Source organism: Centruroides sculpturatus, unplaced genomic scaffold, assembly GCF_000671375.1.
Source record: "Centruroides sculpturatus isolate CEXI.00-Female unplaced genomic scaffold, Cexi_2.0 scaffold321, whole genome shotgun sequence".
In the NCBI taxonomy this organism is placed as follows: Eukaryota; Metazoa; Arthropoda; class Arachnida; order Scorpiones; family Buthidae; genus Centruroides; species Centruroides sculpturatus.
The window spans coordinates 679,822-705,287 of NW_019384452.1; the positions used below are offsets into that span (position 1 = coordinate 679,822).

Here is a 25,466-nt window from a genome sequence, read left to right on the forward strand (position 1 = left end):
TTATATATATAATTATATATAATTTTTTAAAAGTTTAATGAAAATCTGACTTATGTATTTTACAACTAAAATTTTGTTTACTATTTAATTGAATTTTGTCCACAGTATTAATATACAGTAATTGTGAAATCAATATTAGATTTATTTATATGTATATATAAATCTAAAATATAAATCTAAAGCTTTTCATTTTCTTTTATAATCTATGGCTTTGCTCTATACAACAAATTCAAGACTCATTACTCAGAGAAAACTGATCCAAAACTAGAAACTGGTTAATTAATTAATTAATCAATCAGAAACAAAATAAAAACTAGGTATAATGTGGAAAACTATGCTGGAAAAAAAATGATTAAAAACTGAATTTTATATTATTTTTGTATTTATTTTTTTGCAAATAAAGTAAATGACGACTATAACAAAATAAAACAATGACTGTGATGAAATAAAACAGCATCTAAAAAGTCCATAATAATGGAAAGACTGTCCATAGTAGTGGAAATCGATTACAGTGAAAGTTCTCTTATGATTTTGACCAGATATCATCATCAGCTGTCCATAATAAAGAGAGTTCTGTTATATTGAGGTCACTAATATCAAGATTTCAATGTATTACATTTTTACTATAGGATTTTAGTAATTTATCTATATAAAGAAATAAACTGAAAACCTTATCTCTTCTAAAACAAACAAACCAAAAAAAAACTTACTTTTTCTTTTACATTTTCAAAAGATGATGGTGAAACAACAGAAAAACACACCAAGAAAACATCTGTTTGAGGATAACTTAAGGGCCTTAACCTGTCATAATCTTCTTGTCCAGCTGTGTCAAATAATCCCAATGTATATGGCTCACCACCAATCATTACTGTCACTGCATAGTTATCAAATACCTACAATAAAAACATTAATTCATTAAGAAAAATCAAATTAAAAAGAGACAAATGCAAAAGTCTCATTAAACTTTTGTTGTGTGTTTACAAAGATAATATTGCCTGGTAAACAAACATTCCACAGAAAGTTACTTTGAAAAAAATTACAAATAAAACAAATTAAGTACAGTACTCTCTCTATAATCCATCTGACATATACAGTAATCCAGCACTCTGCAGGATAATGCACATAAAATTTTCACTTTACCACTTGATGATGTATGTGTAGTTGGCAAAACAGTCACAATCATGATTAAGACAATAAACTAACCTGTGAACAAAGTGAATTTTTTTACTACACCAATATACATACAAAATTCAGTAATCTGAAAATAAGTTTGATTATAGAGATTCTACTTGTAATTTTTCAATACAGAAAATTTTCAGATCTCATTTAATTTTTTTCATTAAAAGTGTAACAAAATTCAAACAAAAACTGTAGATAAAATGCAAACATATTCACTTAATTAGTCAGAGATGATAACCTGGGAAGAGGAATATCAGTAAGGTAGGTTTGTGTGTCATCAGGTCACCACTCCAATATTCAATATTTTAGAATAAAAGATTGTTCTGCAATTTTTAGAATTTGTTCATAAGCCTGTAATTTACATAAAACTACCTTAAAAACTATGGAAAATATGCAATAATTGGCATCTACGAATTAGTTATCTTTAGGTTAAAAACATTTGTTAGACTGATTCTCTCTTCATTTCTTAGTTGAGAAACAGCTAAAGTCAAAGTAATAAATCAGGTAAAGCTATTAAAAATGCTTGTGTAAACTCAATAAAATCAATAATTTTTTTAATAGCATTTTTACTAGTGTCTAGTGTGTATAGTTCTAAATGTTGATGTAAATAGCTTATAATGGATGAAATGTCTTCTTATTTGTTTCATAAAATAAAATTTCTTTTAGCATTCCAGATCAATACATTAACATCCCAATAAGCATTACTAATCATATGTTGGATTCTTATTGGGCTATGTGGCTAACTAATTAATCAGGTATTAAGCAATTTGGAGTAGATATAAGTACAGTCGACCCCCCTATAAGATATAGATACGTTCCAATTTATTAGGAATCCGATTTCTTACAAGTCGTTCCAATCACAGCCCGACACATGTCAAGTTTACGGACTACGGCTGATTGAAAGATTCTCTTCCATAAAATTAATCGATTCTACACTAATCCGACTCAACATTTCCAAAATACGTATATTTTTTTGTAGTTTTATAGGAATCTTAATTATAGGGACCATAATTATAGGGGGGTCGACTGTAGTTAAGCTGCCACATTGTGTTAAAGTTAATAATTAGAAATAAATTTAATATAGAATATTCTGGAAGAAAAGATCTGCTGGTAATGGGACTCTAACTTGGCAGTCTTACACAATTTCAGAGAAAATCATTTTCTCACCATATAAAAGTTCAAGAGCATAGTCAATCAACATTAATAAAGTGCTTGCGAGATACTTCGTATTTATTTTTTGTTTTTGTGGTTTACTTATCAAACCTTTATTAATGCCAATAAACAATGCTTGCAAACTTTTATTTTGATTTTATTAACTGATATTAAAAACCAATGTTAAACAATTAAAATTTATGTAACTTGTAAATCTATTATAATTCTTATTATTAATTAGTACTATAGTCCATGCAACAAAAGAGTAGACATAAGTCAGCCTTAGATTGAAGGGCCTGTCAGATGAAATGAATGAAAGGAAACACATGAAAGTTGATACATCTCTCTGATGTTTTGTTTATTATATTTTTAAAACATTTTTATACTTTATCATAAATAATTTTATTGTTTTATTTTTTTTTTTTTACAAATTTTATTACTATGATTCATGTCTCCTTTCTTCATTTTCATCTGACACAAACCCTTCCAGCTCAGGCTGACTCGTGTCTACTATTTTGCAGTATGGACTGTAGTGCTAACTTTTTTTGGAATTTGTACATCAGAATTCAAACCAGATTCTGATATAATTCCTAATAAAGCATTCATTCAGATATTTCATGCCAAAAGGCATGCAGTGTTTATGGCCTTTTATAATTTTTTTCCATTTAAATAAAGACAAACATCTTTATTTAAATAGAACTGTTGATGAAAAAATATTAAAACAAATAACCATTATAAAATATAATTATTAGTTAAATGTTGACTTAACATGTAAGCATGATTAATACAGGAATTTGAGAGAATACAAACAAAAATTAACATATCATCTAAATATATTAAAATTCCAGAATTCTTTACTTAAGTGAGTAATTACCAACTTAACAGTGGTATGAAATCTCCATTTTTTAACAATTTGATTTTATATAGTGTTTGTAATTAATTAATTTCACTTATTATTAATTATGATGAAGAATTAAAGATGAAAAATAATGTTACTAATTACAATTAAAAAGCATATCATCAATAATCTGATATTTTCAATTATTTCACAATTAATCTATTTTTGTATATAATAAACTCAAAAAAATTACTAAAACAATATATATAAAATAATAAAAATCAGAATAATATTAGAAAATCAGTTTGTTATAAAGCAATCTGATTCAATAATAAATATTTGTAATTATTCAGTTTTATTATTTTTATCTGAAGTTAATCTTTTAGAGCAGTGTTTTTCAACCTTCTTGAATATGCAACTGCTTTACAAGTTAAAAAAATTCTGGCGACCCCCAGGGCGATATTAAAACTATATCAGTGATTTTAAAAACTACATATTTAATTTTCTTTCTGTTGAGACCTAAATATCGATCGAAAAACCAATTGTACTTTAAAATAAAAACGCAAAGCCTTCTCACTGAAATTGTAGTTTTATTTATTGTAGTGTAGGACCTACAAACACTTTTCTTTTTCTTTTACCCGCAACCCCCCGTGTAAGGCTTTGTGATCCCCTGGGGGTTGCGACCCACAGGTTGAAAAACACTGTTTTAGAGTAAGAACAAACAAACAATTGTACCACCACCTTCAGTTCTACTCACTCAAATTTTTCTCTCTACAATTAAAATTACTCATCAAAACTACACAATTTTAACTAAACATTGATTTTACAGCAATAATACTATTCATTTATTTAAAATATCAAAAAATAATTGGCATTAAGGTGTTAATATTTTGTGATACAACTGTAAAATTTAAAATAAAATTCTTTAGAACTTTTTTTACAATTGACTAAAAATATCATTAAAATTTGTATTTACTAGTGTTGCAACAAATAGTATATTCAGCCTCAGGCCGAATGGCCGAATATTTGTCCAAACTATTCGGCTTGATGAACACACATACGAAAATTGGAGCGCAAACCGAATTATGGTGAGGACCCTGCTCTCTATTGGCCCGCTGTCACTACGCTTTGCCAATTGCATTAATTTTTGACAGTTGTAGCGGACAGACAAGAGCGTCATGGCAGTATGTGATAAATGATGATATCAAATGTGGATAACAATGAAATGACCTACATGTGTAAATAACGGAAAAAGAACAGAGAAGGACCGTGAAGTGAAAATGTGAAAATAAATACGAAATTGAGTTGATAACATAATTGAACAAGTGGAGGCAGCTTATTGGCACGAAATTCACGGCCATCAATGCTAAACAATTGTTGTCATAGACTTCGGAAAGCTAAATGCTTGTAATGAACATCACTTAGTGTGCATGGGCGAAAGCCTGGGGCCGTTCGGGCTACCAAGCTGTCTCAAATTTGTGAAATCATAACTGTGACTTATTCCGACGTCCTATGGGTCTTTCTTCTCTGTTATCACCAGGCTATGAGTCACATAATTGTAAAATGGGAAATCTACGACGGAAAAGTGATGAATCGAAAGTATCATGAGTGCATATTATGATGTATGCATAGGCATACATGAACTAGAGTGATAGAGGAAAGAAAAAGAGAAGAGCAAAGACGAGTGCTTAAAAAGAAGGATAGGCAGGGTCAGACCCTCAGATGTGCGATGATTCTCGAACAAATAGGTGTGTACGTGTGTTGATCTTTGTAATTATAAATTGTGAATACATGTGACTAATATTATTTTCTTTTTTATTTTGTGCATATTATAAGCTATAAATAAATATAAACAAACAACACTAACCCGATAACATTAAATCTAAATACCAAAATGATTAATTTACTGTGTTTTTGTTATTTCTTACTGCTGTTTTTAGGTATTCGGCCAAATAGTTACCAAATATTCATTACATCACTAGTATTTACATAAAATTGAAAAAAATTTATGATCAGATATCATATATCTGATGTTCTTAAAAAAGCTTTAACATATCTAAAAACAACATAACAAATGACTTTATAAATAATCTACATAGTGGAGTTTATAAATACACATATAATTTAAATTAAAAACAATGATTACTTACTGTTGGAACATATTCAGATGGAAACTTATTTGTTGTATAGGAAATAAGTAAACATGTCTTTCCAACTGCCCCATCTCCAACGACAACACATTTTATAGTCTGCATTATTACTGTCTTTCCTCAGCTACACCTAGAATATACATAATTTTATTAATACATTGTTAAATTTCAAAAATTTAGTATTAGCAATTGAAATATTTTCTAACATTTCAATCTAGATATCCATTGTAATTATTATAAGTAACTTAATTACTTTAGCTTCAATTATTTTCCAAGTGAAGACAATTACTTAATTTGTTATCAACAAGATATAAAATATGTATGTATTCATGACAATCCTTGTCATAAAATTTTCTAGCAGGCAAAATAGTTTACTTTTCCATGTAAGGTATAACAACATATACAGTAAACCCTGATTTTCCAATGTAATATGGATTGATGCTACCTACAATAAATGTAAACTCAAAACAAATTTAACGACATGGTAAAAACCCTTCTGGATTAAAAAATTTATATATAAAGATAAAGATTTACATGATATTTTAAATTCACTAAGATATAAAAGAGGCTTAAATTATATATAACATTAATTTTATACATTTATTATACAACCATACACACAATAGCTGTAAGAATAAAAATGTGCATTACTGTAGTGTGGATCAGCACTGACAAAATGAATATTGAATGCGTTCGGTTGATGGTTACCAAACACCAAGCGTTGGCAACCATTTGTATGTCGTCATCTTATGGCTTGACTTAATAATACAATTATTAACCAAAAACAATTGATATCAAAACAAAAACATATGAGATGTTAAAAAATTGCACCAAGTAAAAACTTATGACAATTTAGATAATGGTCAAAATATTTTAGCCATTTTCCTTTGGTAAAGATAAGCTTGGCAGTTTGAAATGGTACCCACAAGATTTTTACCTGTATTATCTTTTTCTACATTATGCTTCCAAGCACCAGGCTTATCTTTACCAAAGAAAACCTAAGAAAAAATTTTGCCTGTTGTCTAAATTGTCACAAATTTTTACTTTGCATAATTTTTTTACAATTCAGATGTTTTTGTTTGGATAAATAACTCAATGTACATTATATTAATTTATTTGTATTTAAACATTATTATATTTTAATACATCCCGTACATTGTAAATTTGTTATTAGTATATGTTTTAAAAACATTTAATTTAATAGACTTTCAGCAATAGCAGACATCCATCCCCAATTAGTCTATAAAATCAAGGACCTATTGTATTATACGAGGGTAACTGAAAGTGAATACAGTAATACTATAAGGACTGAAACAAATTATTTTTTATTTATGTTCAAAGTACTTTCCTCTGGCTAAAATGTACTTTGTAGTTGCTCCTTCCAAAGATGAAAAGCATGACAACTCATTTTCTGGAATGCTATTCAAATATTCTGTCACAGAAGCTCCAATTTCATCTTCTGTGTTAAATATGCAACTCCTCAAATCTTTTTTGAGATTAAAAAGTAGCCAGAAGACACATATTGAACATCCACCACATTTGGCAATGATTCTGATATTATTAGCACGAAGGAAATCAACAGTGGCAGTGTGTGACGAAGCATTATCATAATGCAAAATTAGACCTCAAATTTTCAGTGACTCCAGAATTCTAGGAAGACAAACTGTAGTGTACTCTTTGCCTTTTCAATTATTATTGATCACCTTTATGGTTCTATATCTTGAAGTGTCAGACAGTCATCAAATGATATGTATATCTCCTCACTGTGATAATCTTTGAAATAATCTGGTGTCCACCTTGGTTCAACATCTTCAGAGTTTTCTTACAGATTCTGACATGATCTGACTTTTGGAAATCTGCCAACTGATGCAGTATTTATTGCGACACTACTGTTTTTAATCATAACTCCTTATGCAGAATGTCTGCAACTGCAGAGGCTCCAATCCAGTCTCTCCTGTATCATTTCATATATACATATTTGGTCTTCTTCTGCAATCATACATTGGATAGCAGTTACATTTTCAGGAGTCTGCTGTTCATAGTCACCCTTCACGTGGTTCATCATGGAAGATAGTATGACCCCTCTAAAATTTTTTGTACCACCTGAACACAATAGTAAAGGACAAAGCATCATCTCCAATTTCAATCATTTATAATGGTCTTTTTCATTCAGTCCAATATAAAAATCATAATAAATCATTGCACAATGTGCTTTTATAAAAACTTTCTAATAGTAACAATGGAAGGGGGATCTGTTTCACTTATATTAAGGAAGATTGATGAAATTTGTTTATGCATAATGTGTCACAAAGTTTATTATAAAAAAAAATAAACACTTTAATTCATCATGGATGGTTTTCTTATATTGCAAAACTTTCAGATTTATTTCTGACTGCCTTCAGTACTTCAACTCTGATGTTTGATGCTTTCATTTGTGTTGCAACTTAAAATACTGTATTACAATATTTACCTATATGTTACAATGTGTATGTAACTAAGGTGAATATTAGTTACAGTCGACCCCCCTATAATTACGGTCCTTATAATTACGATTCCTATAAAACTACGAAAAAATTGTGACCAGTATCCGTAAAAAACAGTAAAAATTCCCTATAATTACCTCAAACATCATCGGGCAGCCGAACTACTTTCCCGCCGTCCGTAGCGCCAACTACGGAGAGATTTCTATTGTCTGGACAGTATTATATAAATTATATATAAATTAGGTACTGTACATATAATTATATATTAATTATATATAAATTAGGTACTGTATATATAATTATATATTAACTTANATGGAAAATATGCAATAATTGGCATCTACGAATTAGTTATCTTTAGGTTAAAAACATTTGTTAGACTGATTCTCTCTTCATTTCTTAGTTGAGAAACAGCTAAAGTCAAAGTAATAAATCAGGTAAAGCTATTAAAAATGCTTGTGTAAACTCAATAAAATCAATAATTTTTTTAATAGCATTTTTACTAGTGTCTAGTGTGTATAGTTCTAAATGTTGATGTAAATAGCTTATAATGGATGAAATGTCTTCTTATTTGTTTCATAAAATAAAATTTCTTTTAGCATTCCAGATCAATACATTAACATCCCAATAAGCATTACTAATCATATGTTGGATTCTTATTGGGCTATGTGGCTAACTAATTAATCAGGTATTAAGCAATTTGGAGTAGATATAAGTACAGTCGACCCCCTATAACACTGTTGATTATTCCGTTTTATATGAATTCCATGTTGTACGAGTCACTTAGATTTTACAAATGCGTGAGCCGATCACAGCCCGGCTCACGTATTTGTAAAATTTAAGTGACTTGTACAACATGGAATTCATATAAAACGGAATAATCAATGATCTTATACGGGGGTCGACTGTACATACATATAAATCAGTTGTCATCGCAATCAATGTATGTATATTTCTGTCGTTATTTGAACCCTCCTCTGACCCGTGGGACCACATTACAGCGCTCCAACTCTCCACTTGTTGTCGCAATCAATGTATGTATATTTCTAAGGTAAATATTAGTTACATACATATAAATTAAATAACTAAGTAATACTTTAAAAATCAGATAATAATTGATGATATGACAAAAGTAAAAATGTTATTTAAAATAATGAAAAGCTAACAATTAATAAAAACAACTTAAAAATAGGAAAGTGATCTTTAAATTAATCATTCAAATGATGTGATGTTTCTTTGACAATGTCAAGAACTAAACTTCTGAAGTAAAATAATTCGTCTTGTGAGACACAAGACGAATTATTTTACTTTTATATTACCAAATAGGGTTTCTCATTTCCTGGTCCTTTGCTTGTCCCGAAATTGAGAATAAAGTTATCTGTTTCCCAGAATATAATTAATTTGGAAACTAATTGTATAATTTTTATTAATTATATCGAATGATATAATTAATAAAACTGGAAAATTATTATATCATTCAATTTTGAGATTTATTTTAAGATATAAAATAAATCTCAAAATCGAATGATATAATTATTTTCCATTTTTAAGTAATTTAATATGTCCTTGCAACCTCCAAAATAATAATAATAATAACGCTGTGTAAAATATGTATTAAAAATTACTTTTGAATTACGTAGAAATTTTCACAAACAGAAAAAAATTTATTAAAGTTTGTTGGAAACTGCTTACAACTAAAATGCCTTTGAATTGAGTTGAAAATTTAAAGAAAAAATGAACTTAGATCAAACTTCTAAGTTAGAAGGTAATTTTCATTTTTTAAATACAGTAGAGCCTCGATTATCCGACCCCCGATTAACCGACACCTCGGTTAACCAACCGTCCTAGTCGGCAAATTTCAAATGTCCGCTAGTGATGTGCCGCTACAATATTTGGCTATGTCTTGGCTACTTTAATATTTTTACGTGTTTTAGCTGGCAACACTCATTCGACCATGAAAGGGAGCCAGTATTTAAATGAGGCTTAATTTTCTAATTTTTAACGATACAATAGCGACGATTATTATTTTAAAAAATTTTTGTTAGGCTTAACATCGATGAAAATTCAACGCAAAGTAGGTTAATAGCGATATACTAATATACTAATTACGTGGGATATAATAATATACTACACTAATAATGGATTTTTTCATATTTTTCGGTTATCCGACTTTTCAATTATCCGACCAACCCCAGTCCCCAATTGAGTCAGATAATCGAGGCTCTACTGTAAAACATAATACAAAATATTATTGTAAAATTTTTATAATAAAATTTTAAAAAGCAAAGATGATCAATACTCCAATCACTCAATCTGGTTCTTATTTTAGTAGCGAAAAGGCCTGCTACCGAGAATGCCTTTTCCGATTCAATTGATGTGGGTGGAATTGTCTTTAATGCATTTAAGAGAAGACTGATGTTATGTGGTTTTTCACCTGTAGCCTGGAAGATTTCTAGTTCATTTTTGAGATGCATTGCAGTACTTCTTTCGCTTTCAAGTACAGTCGATTCCGTTTAATTGGGCCACCGGTTAATCAGGACAGCCGCTTTATTGGTGTGTTCTTTGGGATTTGGCCCAACTAATAAATACATACCTAATTTAATCATTTAATTGGGACAGTAGGAGAAAAGAAATTTAGCAAGTTTTGATATATTTTAGGGATCTTCCAAAAATATGTAGACACTACGTACGCTAATGTCGTGTAGGCCTAACAATTAGCAGACACAAAGCAATTTTGTCTTTCGCTTGGGCAGTTCAGTTTTTCTGGAAGTGCGAATCAGTTATCTATTGTCATGAGTCTGGCAAATTTGTAGTACAAATATTTTCTGTATTTTGGTTTAATAAAGCATTAAAATAGGTACCTAATTTTTATTTTTACCTACTTATTAATTTACATACATATTACATATTTTATTTTAGAATTTATTATTAGTTCATTTAATTGGGGCAGCCACTTAATTGGACCAAAATGGATTAGTCCCAACATGTCCCAATGTCCCATGTGATTAAGCAGAATCGACTGTATTTTTGATTTGTCTACCTAGACTGCTTTAATAGTGGCATCAAGCTTACAGCCCAATAAATTTGACAGTTCATTTGGCTTTAATAATGAGGTTTATGAAGAAAAACTTCATACTCGTTTGTATCCTTGTCCAATTTGCACAACCTGGCGTAATGCAATTATTGAAGCTACTGGGCATGGTTAAAAATTAAGACATCATCAGTGCAATTATTCATGATATTACAGGTTCTGACAAGTAAAGAATTTTCAAAGTCTTGCCACAAATAGGCTACATATTGATTATTGACAATTTGTAACATGCCATAACGAGCAAAAATTTAAAAAACTAATAAGCAGGCTTAAAATTAATAAATACAGATGTATTCTGACAGTTTATGAGTTAATTATACTTTCTATTTACAAAATTTCCTCAACCTTAACACAATAAGAAAAAAGTGAACTTTTAAGAAATTTGCAGGATTTTCCAGGATGAGAAGAATTTCCTGGGATATTTCCCAAGTTAAAAAAACAGCTGGGATTACCAAGATCCTGGGATCCCATTAGAGAAACCCTATTACCAAAGAAATGTGAAACCTCATTCAACATTTCCTCCAAATGCACTATTTCATTTTATGTAAGCCTGGTTCTACTCAAACATTTCATTTCAGTAAATGAATAAGTGTGCTTCAGTGTGGTCAATAAAATTTTATTTTATCAGATCCACACTTTTTTTATAAACACTTATTAATGCAAGACCTTAAAAGACATGATATAATATTTCAAAATTTGTCATTATCATCCTATGTTATAAAAAGTTATTAACTAGGCACATTGTCTTCAGACAGTCATGTTTCTTAATACAGGAACACACACAACACCAAAACCAGCAATAAATATAATTGCTGGTTTTGGAGTTTTGTATGTGTTCCTGTTTAAGCACTGCCAGTTTTAATGAAGTTGTTATTTTTTCTTTCTCTTAAAAACAACATACTTTCCATCTTTAATTGTACAGTAACAGTTATCAATATCAAACAATTTATAGACAAGTATGAGACATCTATCCATAATTGAAACTGATATCTATGATAAACAGTAATAATACTGTATATACATTTTACCTTCATAAAGCAGGTTGATAAAGAATCAGGCCAACAGATATGCAAGACATTAAAACATCTAATAGAGAAAAATTAGTTCTTGACTATTTTAAATGAATTCATTTAAAAAAAATAATATAATTTTTGTTTTCAAATTGGTCTTTTTTTACTTTATTGAATGCAAGAATAGGAAATTATTGTAATATATACTTCTACACATTAGATGGATACTTACAAAGATGAAGTATTAATTAATCGGGTTATGCAGGTGATCAACACCAATTCTGCTAAAAATAGTACATTGATGTTAATCAGGAAGAATAAAATCTTTGTTTTACCTTAAATTAGGACAGCTTTCATTTATTACCATTTTTGCTAATGTGGTACCTTTTTATTAATATTAACTACATAGTATCCTGAAACATACAGAGTTCCTACTCAAATTTATGTTTTAAATTCCATGACTATACCTGACTTTCCCTGACTCTCATGTCCCTTACAGTACAGCACATTGGCAAAATAAAACAGCATATGACTTACTAAGAAAATATGCTATTGTTTCTTTTACTTTTAATTAGTTATTTTTTCTAATTAACAGTTACATAATTTTTATAATTGCTGAATAATTAAAATTAAAAATAAAATGTTTTATTAAATTACAATAGTTTATCCTGTTATTAATCCATAATCATAAATCTATGTGGCTATGAAAAAAATAAAAAGCTATTATTTATTATTCATTAACAAATCCTGTATAATCCATGTACAGTCGACCCCCCTATAACGTACGTTCCTATAACAACAATTCCTATAACGTAGCGAAAAAATTGTAGCAACTTTCGTATAACGTACCTCCTATAACGTCGTTTCGCGACAAGATTGATAGAGTCTGGACCAATAGTGGATGAGCAGCCGAACTACTTTCCTCCGACCCTGCGCAACGCTACGGAGCGGCTAAATTGAGTTTGCTATCGTCTGTTTAGTATTATATATAAATTATATATAAATTAGGTACTGTACATATAATTATATATTAATTATATATAAATTAGGTACTGTATATATAATTATATATTAACTTAATTTATTGTAACTTTATTATAATTATATATATGCTTTCTGCCGCCTGGCAACACGCTACGGAGATTTTAGGCTAGTAAGTTGAGTTTATTATCGTCTGCACAGTATGTAAATTAGGTACCGTAAGTCTAATACAGCACTAATTTTATACATTTCTTGTGAAAGAAACACTTCTTATTCAACGTCCATAAAAATTATTTATATTAATGATGTCTCCAAAGGTCAAGTTATTTTTCCGCCAAAAATTCGTTATCAGAAATTGCGGCCGTCGTTTCGCGTGCTGTTCCGCGATGAAAACCAGCTTTAAGCAACGGCGTAGTCGAACGGTGTAAGTAATCCTACAATTTTTTGTTTATAGCATAGTTTATACAGATTATTCCCAAAAAATTATACGTATTTTGGAAATGTTGAGTGGAATTAGTCTAGAATCGGTTAATTTTATAGAAGAAAACCTTTCGAACAGCCTTAGTCCGTAAAGTTCCCACCTATCGGGCTGCGATTGGCTCATTCCTACAACATAATTTTCGGTTAGCGTGGAACGTATCTAAGCGTTATAGGGGGGTCTACTGTACAAAAGTATATATTTATTAATTTGTCTTTTGAACACTATATAGTGTAAATACACGAACACTTGGAAATCTTCACCTTAAGTTTATTCAGTTTTTAGTTGATACATGTTTTTTTTTTTTTATTCACGTTTCGGGCATATGTAGACCCTCCTCAGCCAACTAAAATTACATAATACATACAACATTACATAAATTCGTATTATGTAATTTTGGTGTATGCATATGGTGTATTTTGGTTTTATGTGATGCTCGGTGAAAAATTCTAATGTCTAAAAAAAAAAGTCAAAAACTCACTATCTGGTTAGAGTTAATCCTCCATTACAAATCTCTTAAGTACAGTGTAAAATGTTGATAGAGCATGATAATGTGAAAAATGTATCTGTAATCTCTATCTACAATTTAGTCTCTACAGGGTGACACCACAATGAGATCTCGCACCACCTCAAAATTTTCCTAGGGCAGCTTCGGATTACCAAGATCCTGGGATCCCATTAGAGAAACCCTATTACCAAAGAAATGTGAAACCTCATTCAACATTTCCTCCAAATGCACTATTTCATTTTATGTAAGCCTGGTTCTACTCAAACATTTCATTTCAGTAAATGAATAAGTGTGCTTCAGTGTGGNTACAATTTAGTCTCTACAGGGTGACACCACAATGAGATCTCGCACCACCTCAAAATTTTCCTAGGGCAGCTTCTAGTTCGGCCTGTGAAAAAAAGTTCTTTCCAATTCGGCCCAGGGACAAAAACTGTTGGCCACCCCTGGCCTAGACCCATAAGTACCTGTGGACCATACATTGTCAAGAAATATGCTATCTGAATTATCTCAACCACCTGGACATGAAAATTTCAACTATTCAGGACTACACACCATGGAACAATTTTCAGTCTTTTCAGATGATGCTTTTAAATGATGTCAAATAAAGAAAGCAGTTAAGTATCTCAGAATGGACAGATTTATGGGAGAAGGCAAAACTCTTGGAAATCTTGCAAGGAGGGATTCCTCCCAGGAAGACTTTCTATGGGACAATGACTCTATTTAGATGTTAGATTTGTGAAGAAAACCTGGAAAACTTCAAGTGGCCAGCCTGCTGGTGAGAAGCAAATCTGCAACCAACTACCAGTGTTTTATCCACTAACAAGGGAACTGTCGGAGTGGCATCTAATAAATTTTAATAAAATTTAGTTAATAGTTACGTTAAAAGTATACAAACTCTATATTAAATTTGAATGAATCAATTTAAAACCTTGTGATCTTCCATCATTTCAANAAAACTTCAAGTGGCCAGCCTGCTGGTGAGAAGCAAATCTGCAACCAACTACCAGTGTTTTATCCACTAAGACATTGATGAGGCTAAGCATATAAGGAAGCTAGTATTAATTACCAAACTTGTGTTATTTTAAAATTTCAAGTAATTCCAAAAAATTATGTTTTAATGAAATTACTTAAATTGTAAATGTATGTAATTTTTCCTATTAACTTTAGTTAAAATATTTTAACTTACACAAAATGGCCATGGTGGGAAAATAATTTCAATAATATGAAAATTTCCTTTTTACAATATTTTTTAGTGTTCATTACTTGAAGTTCATCCTTAACTGAAATTTTTGAGCCTTATAAAAATTCATTCTGAGGTCATCATCATAAATAAATTTTTATTAATTTTGCATTTTTGGATGTCAAAAAGTCCATTAATTTCTGTCTGTGCTAAAAATAAAAACAATCATTCATGGCACTGATTTCAATTTCATTTCTATTGATCAACATATTACATCAAATTTACAGTATCTGTATAATTNCATCCTTAACTGAAATTTTTGAGCCTTATAAAAATTCATTCTGATGTGATTGTCATAAATAATGTTCGTATTTTTGGATGTCAAAAAGACCATTAATTACTGTATGTGCTAAAAATAAAAATAATCATTTATTGCACTGAATTCTATTATTTAATCAACATATTGCATCAAGTTTACAATTGTATATGTTATCCTATGATGATGAAAACATGCTTAAATTAAAGCATTTTTTAACATAAGTTAACATAAATCTAAAATATTTATGTTAACTTATCAATTTAGTGTTGCATGGAAAATTGTATGGTAGCCCTACTTACATATATGTATGATTTAATTTGAATTTTCTAAACTGTAATAATAATTAATTGGTTCATAAATTATGGTTTTATTTCGTGTGCAATAATTTTTTGGGAAATACACACAACATACCAGTACTTGAAATTAAGAAATATTTACTAATGTTTTCATTCCTTTATAAGAGACATCTTCAACTATATAATGCAGAACAAAATAGCTACATAAAAATTGAATATATTTCTTAATTTTTGGGGCAATTTTGGGTCCTGAAAATATTCTGCACCCTTTTCATAAGTTGTATTACACAATGTTATTTCTTGCTGCCTGCAGATGGCTACTTAGTCAAGCATATTGTCACCAAAAAATCAACAACGCAGCAAAGGAAGCAAATTTCCTGACTTTTTGACAATTTTTAATAAATTCCCTGATTTTTTTCCAAACATCCAACTTCTAGGTGTGTACGAACCTTGTATATATGATTTGCACAAAAAGGTAATAAGTGCATATGAAATTCAGTAAAAGCAAATTCTTTATAACATATAAACTAAACAATTAGTCAGTCATGAACAAAGCAGCCTGAATAGCAAAGTTCATTTCAGTAGATAATGACAGTGTCTTGAAGTCTAATTATTGCTCTCATTGTTTCAAGAAACCTACTTGGCAAGGAATCATTATTACATTCTTAACAGCTTAAATAAACTTTTTATTTTGCAAACATTCTTCCATAAGAAGCTAACATGAAGGATCTAAATGAATTCATTTAGAAATATATATCAAAGTTTTAAAAATCTTAGTTATATAAATATGCTAATCATATTTATAGTCTTTTTAGTTTTCTAATATGTTCATTCACATAATAGAAAACTAAAAGGACTATAAATGTGATAAGAAATGAATGATTATAAAATATTCATTTTTTTTTTTCATAAATCTATGCACAATGTAAAGGAATGTAAGTTAAGGCAGTTTACTATATATTTAAAAATTACTAGAGCTGAACATATCAAAATATTCTCCTTTCTTTTTACTGATATAAAACAGTAGATTAAACTAAGAATAAATTGGCTTTTGTCAAATCTATTTTATAGTAACTTATCTATTTGATAAAAAGACTTTTCTATAAATAATAAAAGCAATTATTTTTTTAATATATTTTTGATTATATTCAATTGCAAAAATATAAAGTTGTTTAAATTTACTGTTACATTCATATTAAAATGATTATATTTTACATTTGCAAGTTTTAAAATAGCAAAAACACTGAAACAAGTAATTGCAATAGTTCAGAAAATAGTTTGAGGTAATACACTAACATAATTCAAAGTACTCAAATTTAAAATATCCTGTCATTTTTAAAATTTAGGAGACTTAAATACATTCTCCTAATCTAGTAGCTCGGGATGCCCCCTAGTGGGCGTTCTTTACAAATTTCCATGAGGCACGGTTCCTTTGACTTTTTTGTTCCTATCAATATGCTGTACAGCTCTGTTAAAGTCCCAATGGTAAGATTTACCCTCCGAATGAAGAGGTGGCGACCCCCCAAACCGTAGACCCCTGTACTAACAATAAAGTCAAAGGAACCATACCCTACTCGCAACCCTTCGAGAGATATAAGCCCCTGAAATAATAAATTCCTATTACAAATATACTGAATTATTTATATTGTTATATTGACCAATAATAATTTATTGGCCAAATGAATAATAAAAATTTATATTGTTAATTTAAATAAGAATTAAAATTGTTAATTTGAATGTTTGAAATATGACACACGATAGAGGTGCCTCTAGTGTCTGTTATCAAACGGTTACGGGACAGACCCCGTTGAATGGGTTATATATATAGATTCCACATACAAAGACAGAATTAAAACTAGAAAATTTATTAACATTTTGGTTAAAGCTATTTGATTTTAGAAGCCAAAAAAATTGAGAGAGAAACTATTTAGTATAAATTGAAGATACAATTTTAAGTAAAAAAACAAAAAGGATTCATTAAATTTCACAAACATTTTGAATACACAAATTTAAGTATATAAAAAGAATTATAGAACAAAAAAAAAATCAGAATATAAAAGCAAAGCCTTTGTTTCGGAACAGGAAGAATCATTTCAGTTTTTCATGTCATTAAGGTATCGGGGTAAACAATGAATTTATACACACTGTAAAGAGAGTTATATTTCTATCTAAAAACAGATATGTTTGCAGACAGGTTTAATAAAAGTGAGAACAAATTCAGTATAATACATTGTATAAATGCAGAGAGTACATGAAACTGAAATTAAAAATTCATATGATATTCCCACCAAACAACAGATAAATAACGAATCTCTTAATAAAAATATGCAATGTTTTATTTTTTGTTATTTTTTTAAACAAAACATTTCATGTTTTTGACTTGTGTTTATAGTAATTAATTTCAAGGAAACTATTTTGAAGTGTTCTCATTAAGACCAATTAAAAATTCTCACTATGAAAATTGCTTATTCGAATCTTCAATCTTATACAATTAAGTAAACTTGACTGTTTTTATAAGTTGATCAAAACAATATAAACATCTTAACATGAAACACCACTGTACAGTTTATACAGAACAAAAATCTAAAACAATAAATAATTGAGAACTTATTTATTCAGATGACAATAGCTTCAAAATTGCTTCAAGATCAATTCCCAATTCAAAATTTGGATTTTGGTTTTATATTCTATTTTGAATGAAGTCATTTGTATCAATAGATTTTGTTTGTAAATAGCAATAAGAATAACCTTATTTACGCTACTTAAAAGTTATATTAAATTTTACAATAAACATTTTTAAATAAATCAGGTACAGTGATACCATACATCATATAAATAAAACTCACAAACCTTATTGTACTTTGCACTTAGTCATAAATTACAAAATTATGCTTAAGTTGCCCTATAGTATAAGGTTACAGATCACTGATTATCACAAGTGTGAGATAGGATATTGCTTCATTATTAATGCATCCTTTCCTTGAATGTTGCTATATAAATTTTGATGGTTTCTATTATTCTTAGCTTTTGTACATCAGATGTTATATGTAGAAGCTTCATGTTCCCAACACATCCACATCTTATTTTCCAGCTTTTGGTGGTGTTTTACAAATAGAACATACATTCAGTATTACATTGTGTATATCATACTGGTTAAAGAGTTAGTGGTCAATTTATATAGAGAAATTAGAGATACATTTGGAAATATATTAAAGTATAATAATTATTTTATGTGCATTGTCATACACACAGCTTCAAGAAAACCTCATTATTTATTAACACAAGCAAAGAAATACTGAACTTTATAAAGCAATTCACTGATCAAATAATTATGTTAAATTTAAAAATTATCAATTCAGCATCCTTTATATTTCCTGGTTATCAAAATTACAAAGGAAGATGATAAGTAGGATGCATCCTTCTATTGAAACATCAGCAAAATTGTATATATATATATATATATCCCAGAGCATCCAGTGATGATAAAAAAATTAAAACTATGCTATTCTTTGATATAAGATTTAGTTAATTTAAATTTATCAAAACTACAGAAAAAGTTAAATTAGATCATCATGAATAAAAAATGAATCAATTTAAAACCTTGTGATCTTCCATCATTTCAAGTTCAGAGTAAAATAACTGGATTACATTTAGAACTTCAAGATATTAAAAATAATTCTGATATATTGAAACTATTTTTTAATGATGATGTCTGCAAGACTGTAATGACTTCCCCATAAAATAAATCTTAATAAAAATACAGCACTAAAAAAGTGTGTATATATTTCTGAACATATCCCAACTGCTTAATATAAGATTAAAAAAAAAAAAAAGCATCAGAAGAAAAACATTCTAAATTACAGTTCAAAAGCATTTGGGAAATATATATTTACTTCTGCCACTTATAAGACTATCTTATGACTTGCTTTTGTGCTTAACTGAAGCTGTAAAGATTAATAGATCGAAGCATATAATGGATTTCCTGATTATAGCATGTAGGAACAAATTTTAAATAAACAATAAAACATTAAATAGCAAGTAATTTAATAAATATTTTCACCTATAAATAAGTGCACCTATCATTCTACAATATTCATCTGAATGTTGTATCTTAAAATCACAAATACTGGATTTTGAATACAAAAATTACTGTGCCTGCATTGTCTGTCAGAAGACTAAACTTATCCAGATTTAAATCACTGTTGCAATCATAGAAGCAGTTATGTTAATCGTATCGGGTATAGTAAAGATGTTTGATTAGTTATATATGCCTTGCCAGGGTTTGCAATGGCCGGTTGAGTGCCTTGGTAGTTGCACGTCGTGGGCGCTGAATGTGTCCCCAGCCGGCATTGTAATAACCGTCGATGGTTATATCGTTAGCTTATATATGCTGGAAGAGGAGATCAGACTGAAGGTCTGGGTAGTGTAATTGGCAATGCATCTGCACAGTAAGCAGGAGTTGCGGGTTCGAGTCCTGCTTCGGGCCGATTCTTTTCTTCCAGTAATTCTAAATTATTATTTAATTAATTTATAATTATTAAATTTATCAAGAGATGATGCCTAATGCCTAACACTAATGCCAAATTGTTTATTAAATTAGTAGTATTATAGCCATTTCTAGCCTGATAATATTTGGCTTTGGTTGATGGATAGCTGCAATTAATTAATAATATTTATAAACTAACTATTGAAGAACATTTGAAATATTTAAAAATAGTCATTAATGAGAACACCAATTCAATTTTCTTGTTTAATTCCTTTATTTCTTCCTCACTTAAAATTTATTCCACATCTAAGTTGAAATCCAATTTGCTGTTTTCAGAACTTTAAAATTTTATCTTCAGAATTAAACTTTTGAATTAAATATTAAAAAAAAAAAAAAAAATACATTTTTATAAGCAAGATTATAGGAGCATGAAAACCAAAAGATTAAGAAATCCACTCATATCAGCAAGAGATAAGTTCATCAACTGATTTCCAAGTTATATAAATTTTTCTTCGTAAAGGACTGTCTTCATAGGTAGCAACAGTAATCATATAATTTTGGAAATAAATTCAATAGATAAAATTGCTTAACTTAACATTGCCTAATGATAGGTATTTTTGAATCATTCTTACTCAGAATTAATACATTTGAATTCTAAAACTGGATAAAGCAGTTAACTTCCAGAATAATTCCACTATTTCGTCTAATTGTATGACTTTTGTACAAAGGAGAAAAATCTGCTGTCGATCGACACTTCCTATTGTAAACGAAACAAATAATTAACTACTACTTACATATAACACAGAGTTCAGAAAAATGAAAATTTAGAATTGTAAATAATATCTAAATATTAACTCAATAGAACCAAATGTAACAATGAAATTGGTGTAATTTTTACATGTGATTACAAGTTTAACTTTTAAAGATAGAAAAGTTAAATTATAAATTAATAGAGCAAGACTAGTTGTGCATAAAACTTACTAAAATTCATTAATTAAGTTTTCATTTTAATTTAACAGAACTTTTAATTTCTGCAACAAAAATAATGATAATGTACTGTACCTCACAATGATAAATAACACAAACTTAAAAAAAGCAATTTGGACATGATAATTACTACATGCAAATAACAAAAATTGGAATATGCAAACAGACTTCTGAAATATAAAAGGCAATACCCCAAATGCAGAATCTGATATTCAGCAAGTAATAATTGGGCTAATTAAATGATTCCAGAATGTGCATGCCTAAAATGGGATTTAAACACATTTAATTCTTGCTTTTATAAAACAAATGCTTCAACTTTGATTCTGTGATTTATATATGACAGCTCAGTGAAAAAGGACAAAACAGCAATTACAGCAAAGTTAAAAACCCGGCAAAACTTTGATTAATAAAATTTATAGTTACAATGCACCCTAGTGCTAAACCAATCACTGTAACCAATTGGGCTATTTTTACCTACTACTATTAATTAGGAATTAAATAATTTGTGGTAGATGTTAGGCATTGATATTATGTTATATACAATGTTCCCTGGTGCATTGTATATAATATTCAACAAATTTCAGAAAATATAATATATATCAATAAATTATTAATATATCCCCTAAGAGTTTATAAATCACAAGCCATTAGCTTGTGATTCATGATTTAGTATCAAGAAATAAATTATAACAAAGGTCAATGTGTTTTATTCATATAAAGGTTAGATTTTTGGAGATGCATATTGCATTTTATGCATGGTTAGCCATAGATATAGTTTTGTACCAAAATGAAAGAGAAAGTTTCATTGTAGCAATTTAATTATTGCATTTCAACTTGAGTTCTAATTATGTGTTTAGTAATCCCATTTTATTGCAGGGTGTGTGGAACAATGATTCTTTTTTATTCTATTTCTGATTAGGTATTAATTAAACTCATCATTCAAATATCCAATCCTGTTAACTGATTGTAAACACCTGATTCTTTTTCCATTTTGAATTTCCAACTTTGCTCATAACTTTAAAATGTCATAGCAATTCACTTGTGTATTTGACAAATTCTCACAAGCTGGAATCTTCCTTACAGTAATATATTGATAAATGTTAGAATATTCCACTTTGGAATATAGTAGAACCTCAAAAACTCGGCTCTCGATAACCCAGCACTCCGGATAATTTGGCCACACCCTGGCAGGGCAAAAAAATCCTTAGTTAATTAATTTTCATTATAGACAGCTTTATAAAAGTATAAAAGCTCTCAAAGTATTTTTCTGAAGTCTGTCTTATCAGGTAAATTACTGTACACAGTGTATTCATTAATTTTCATTTTCATGTAGTAAAGGCTCTATGCCTTCATAAAGGACGTACTTTTCCTTTGTTTAAGGGTATTTGGGCAGTTTATTCTCTGTTATATTCTCAAGTAAACAATACATACAAGTACAGTACAGTATTTTCTGAGGAAACACTCATACTTATTTTTTTTAGCCCTATTCCCGATAACCCGGCATTTTCACAAACTCAGCCACCCTTCGGTCCACATTAGGCTGAGTTTTCGAGGTTCTACTGTACTTAATAAATCACATGATTTGGAATAGTGCAAAACTTGAAGCAGGCCAAAAATGAGGCCAAAAACATTTGTTATTTATTAAAGATTTGGTCTAGACACATTATACTGAATTACGTCCAATTTATAGATACTTTTGACTTAGAGATGTCTACTTGACTTAATTTGTCTACAATCTGCTAAATACCAACATTCTCCATAACCACTAGTGCACTAGTATTACTAATATGCTAATGACATGCAAATTAGTAATATATATAATTTAATCTCATCTTCTCACTAGGTTTAGTTTGAATGTTTTTTCATCATAAATATCAGCTTAATTAGGGTTAAATAATGCACAAGACAGAAAACAAGAAAATAAAATCGTTTCCAGGTCCTGGGGCTTCATATCAGGACCTCAGAGGCTACTCTTGACTGTACTTTTTATGTTATGATAGATCATCCTGATCATAAAATCTGTGGTTTATATAAGTAAATTGAAAAAAGTCACAACATAGCAATTACAGAAAAAGGAAACAAAAATGGTGGAACATTTTTAATTAATCAGTTTTCAAGCCAAATGATTGCTGGATTATATCAGACTATATTAACAATTAAACAATCTAATCATAAAGTAAAAGTAAAATAACAGTGAAAATTATACTATATATCATTAAAATACTATAAATGTGGGATGCAGCTCTCATGTATTTCTGAGAGGCAGTTGATATGGCATATATCTGCATTGCTAATGATGACAAAATTGACGTCATAAGGCTGGCTCAGATTTTGAAATGCAAGAAAACTAAAAAGGACAGAACAAGAAGAAATAAAATTGGAAAAATGGGCAAAAAATATTCATTTTTAAAACAGAAAATAGGTTACAATTAATAAAAATTAAACAGTACTGATTGCAGAAAATTCCAAAATAATTTATTAAGGTACACACAGATTATTTTTTTCAATTGAATACAAAATTGCTGTAGCACACTACAAGAATGTGTTTAATGTTGCTAAATGTAAAGCTCTATTAGGTTGAAGGAAGTTTTTGTAAATTGAAAACATTTATTTCTTATGACATTGTCACAATGCCAGGCTGCAATTTTTAATCATATTTTAAATTTAATTTCATTTAAATACTGTATATGCTCTCCATCTCAAATTAATGCCATAGTGTTTTATCCCTGTATATCATACTTTTCTGTTAGCAATGGAGTCATGCCGGTCATCTAACATCTTTCACAAAAAAAATTCTTGAACTGAAATAAAGTGACTTCCGGTTTGCATCAGAAGTTCATATATAGTTAATCGGGGCCTCCCGCCCAAGCTTTCCATATCTAGTCTTGAATTTCATTTATCTGACAACATTCTTGAGATTAAGGAAAGACAGACAGACAGACAGACGACCGTGGGAATTTATAGGTCTACAATTTTTCAAATTGATGATTGGTTTATTTCATACAGCAGTACTCCTAATTACAGAAAAGATGTTACAAGATATTGATAGAATTCATTTCCATGTTGATTGACAGCATTATTTAGTCAATTTCCTATAAAATCTTGCTTTTTAGATTTCCTATGTAGCTCCTTACAACATTTACATTTCAATTTTTCCACATGTTGATTCACTCAAGATGACAAATGCTTATCATCAACCAACAAAACTGAATCACACACATTACATCAAAGTATACTTTCATCAGTTTCAATACCTTCATCTTTGAAGGAATTAGCCAATTTGTACAGTTTAGATTGAGGTACTTTCGGCATTACAAAACAGCAGAAAAAATGTTAACAATGTAATCTTGTAAGTTTGTGACCTCCAGTGTTGTTATTGTAAATCACAAATATTAAAGCACTACATTATTACTTTATATTTAATAAATACATTTACATAACTGGTTTGAAATTTAATATATTTATACTGTTTTTCTGTAAAAAAAAAAATAGTTATTATGAATTAAGATAAGAAGGAAAAAAAGGAAAGGGTTCTAAATCATTGAAAAAGGGAAGAAAGGTGCATAAAGGTACAAACAAATGTAGCTTATTTGTTACATAAACATAAAATAAATACAAACTGTTTCTAAGCTCCCCCCTGAAATGTCAAAAGTGAGGTGCTGCACCTTAAATTCTGAGCTTTAGTCGTAAGGTTGCTTAAGATAACTGAATTTTCCCATTTTTGTAGAGCACAATTTTAAAATCTGGTGCAGACTCTTGCAAAGTATAGTGCTGCTTTATTTTTGAAGGTTTTTATTATAGTTCTACACTTGTATTTAGAATTTTATTTTGTTTACTAAAAGTAAGATGTCAACTTTAATAAAATTTATTGCTGAGACAATAAGTATGAATTTTGAAAAATTACAAAATACACCCTATGGACAAACTTTAGAAGTGCCTTCCTCCTTTTTGAGTCACTTCATATTTATTGCCCCAGCAATAAATGCATAATTTTTATAAGGGTTTGTGCCGCCACCAGAGGGTACATTGTAATGTTTGCATGTTGTCGGAAAGGAGGACATTTTTAAAGTTCGTTCATAGGAAATATTTTGTAATTTTTCCAAGTTCACGAGATATCCTGAGACCAAAACAATTGACACACGTCATCTACAAATGAGTGTGCTGCACCATTAAGGAGATTTTGTGCCCTATTTCTGTACTAATAAAAAGAATACACTAAGGTAGAATTTTTTATCCACCTACCACAGAAATTGCAAAATTTAGCACTTACAATTACCTCACACCAAAAGCAGGTAAAGGGGTAAACTTGTAAATGATACTTATAAATA

General features: G+C 29.2%; 1 protein-coding gene across 1 annotated transcript in view; it reads right to left on the reverse strand.

Annotated features, from left to right (window-relative positions):
- LOC111620584 (cdc42 homolog) overlaps positions 1–25,466 on the reverse strand; it is a 37,223-nt gene that overhangs the window by 7,166 nt on the left and 4,591 nt on the right. The window contains exons 2-3 of the mRNA XM_023362538.1: positions 5,320–5,449; positions 711–893 (exon numbers count right to left, since the gene is read on the reverse strand). Coding sequence (XP_023218306.1) covers positions 711–893; positions 5,320–5,424 — 288 coding nt within the window. The 5' untranslated portion in view covers positions 5,425–5,449. The remainder of the gene's footprint in view (positions 1–710; positions 894–5,319; positions 5,450–25,466) is intronic.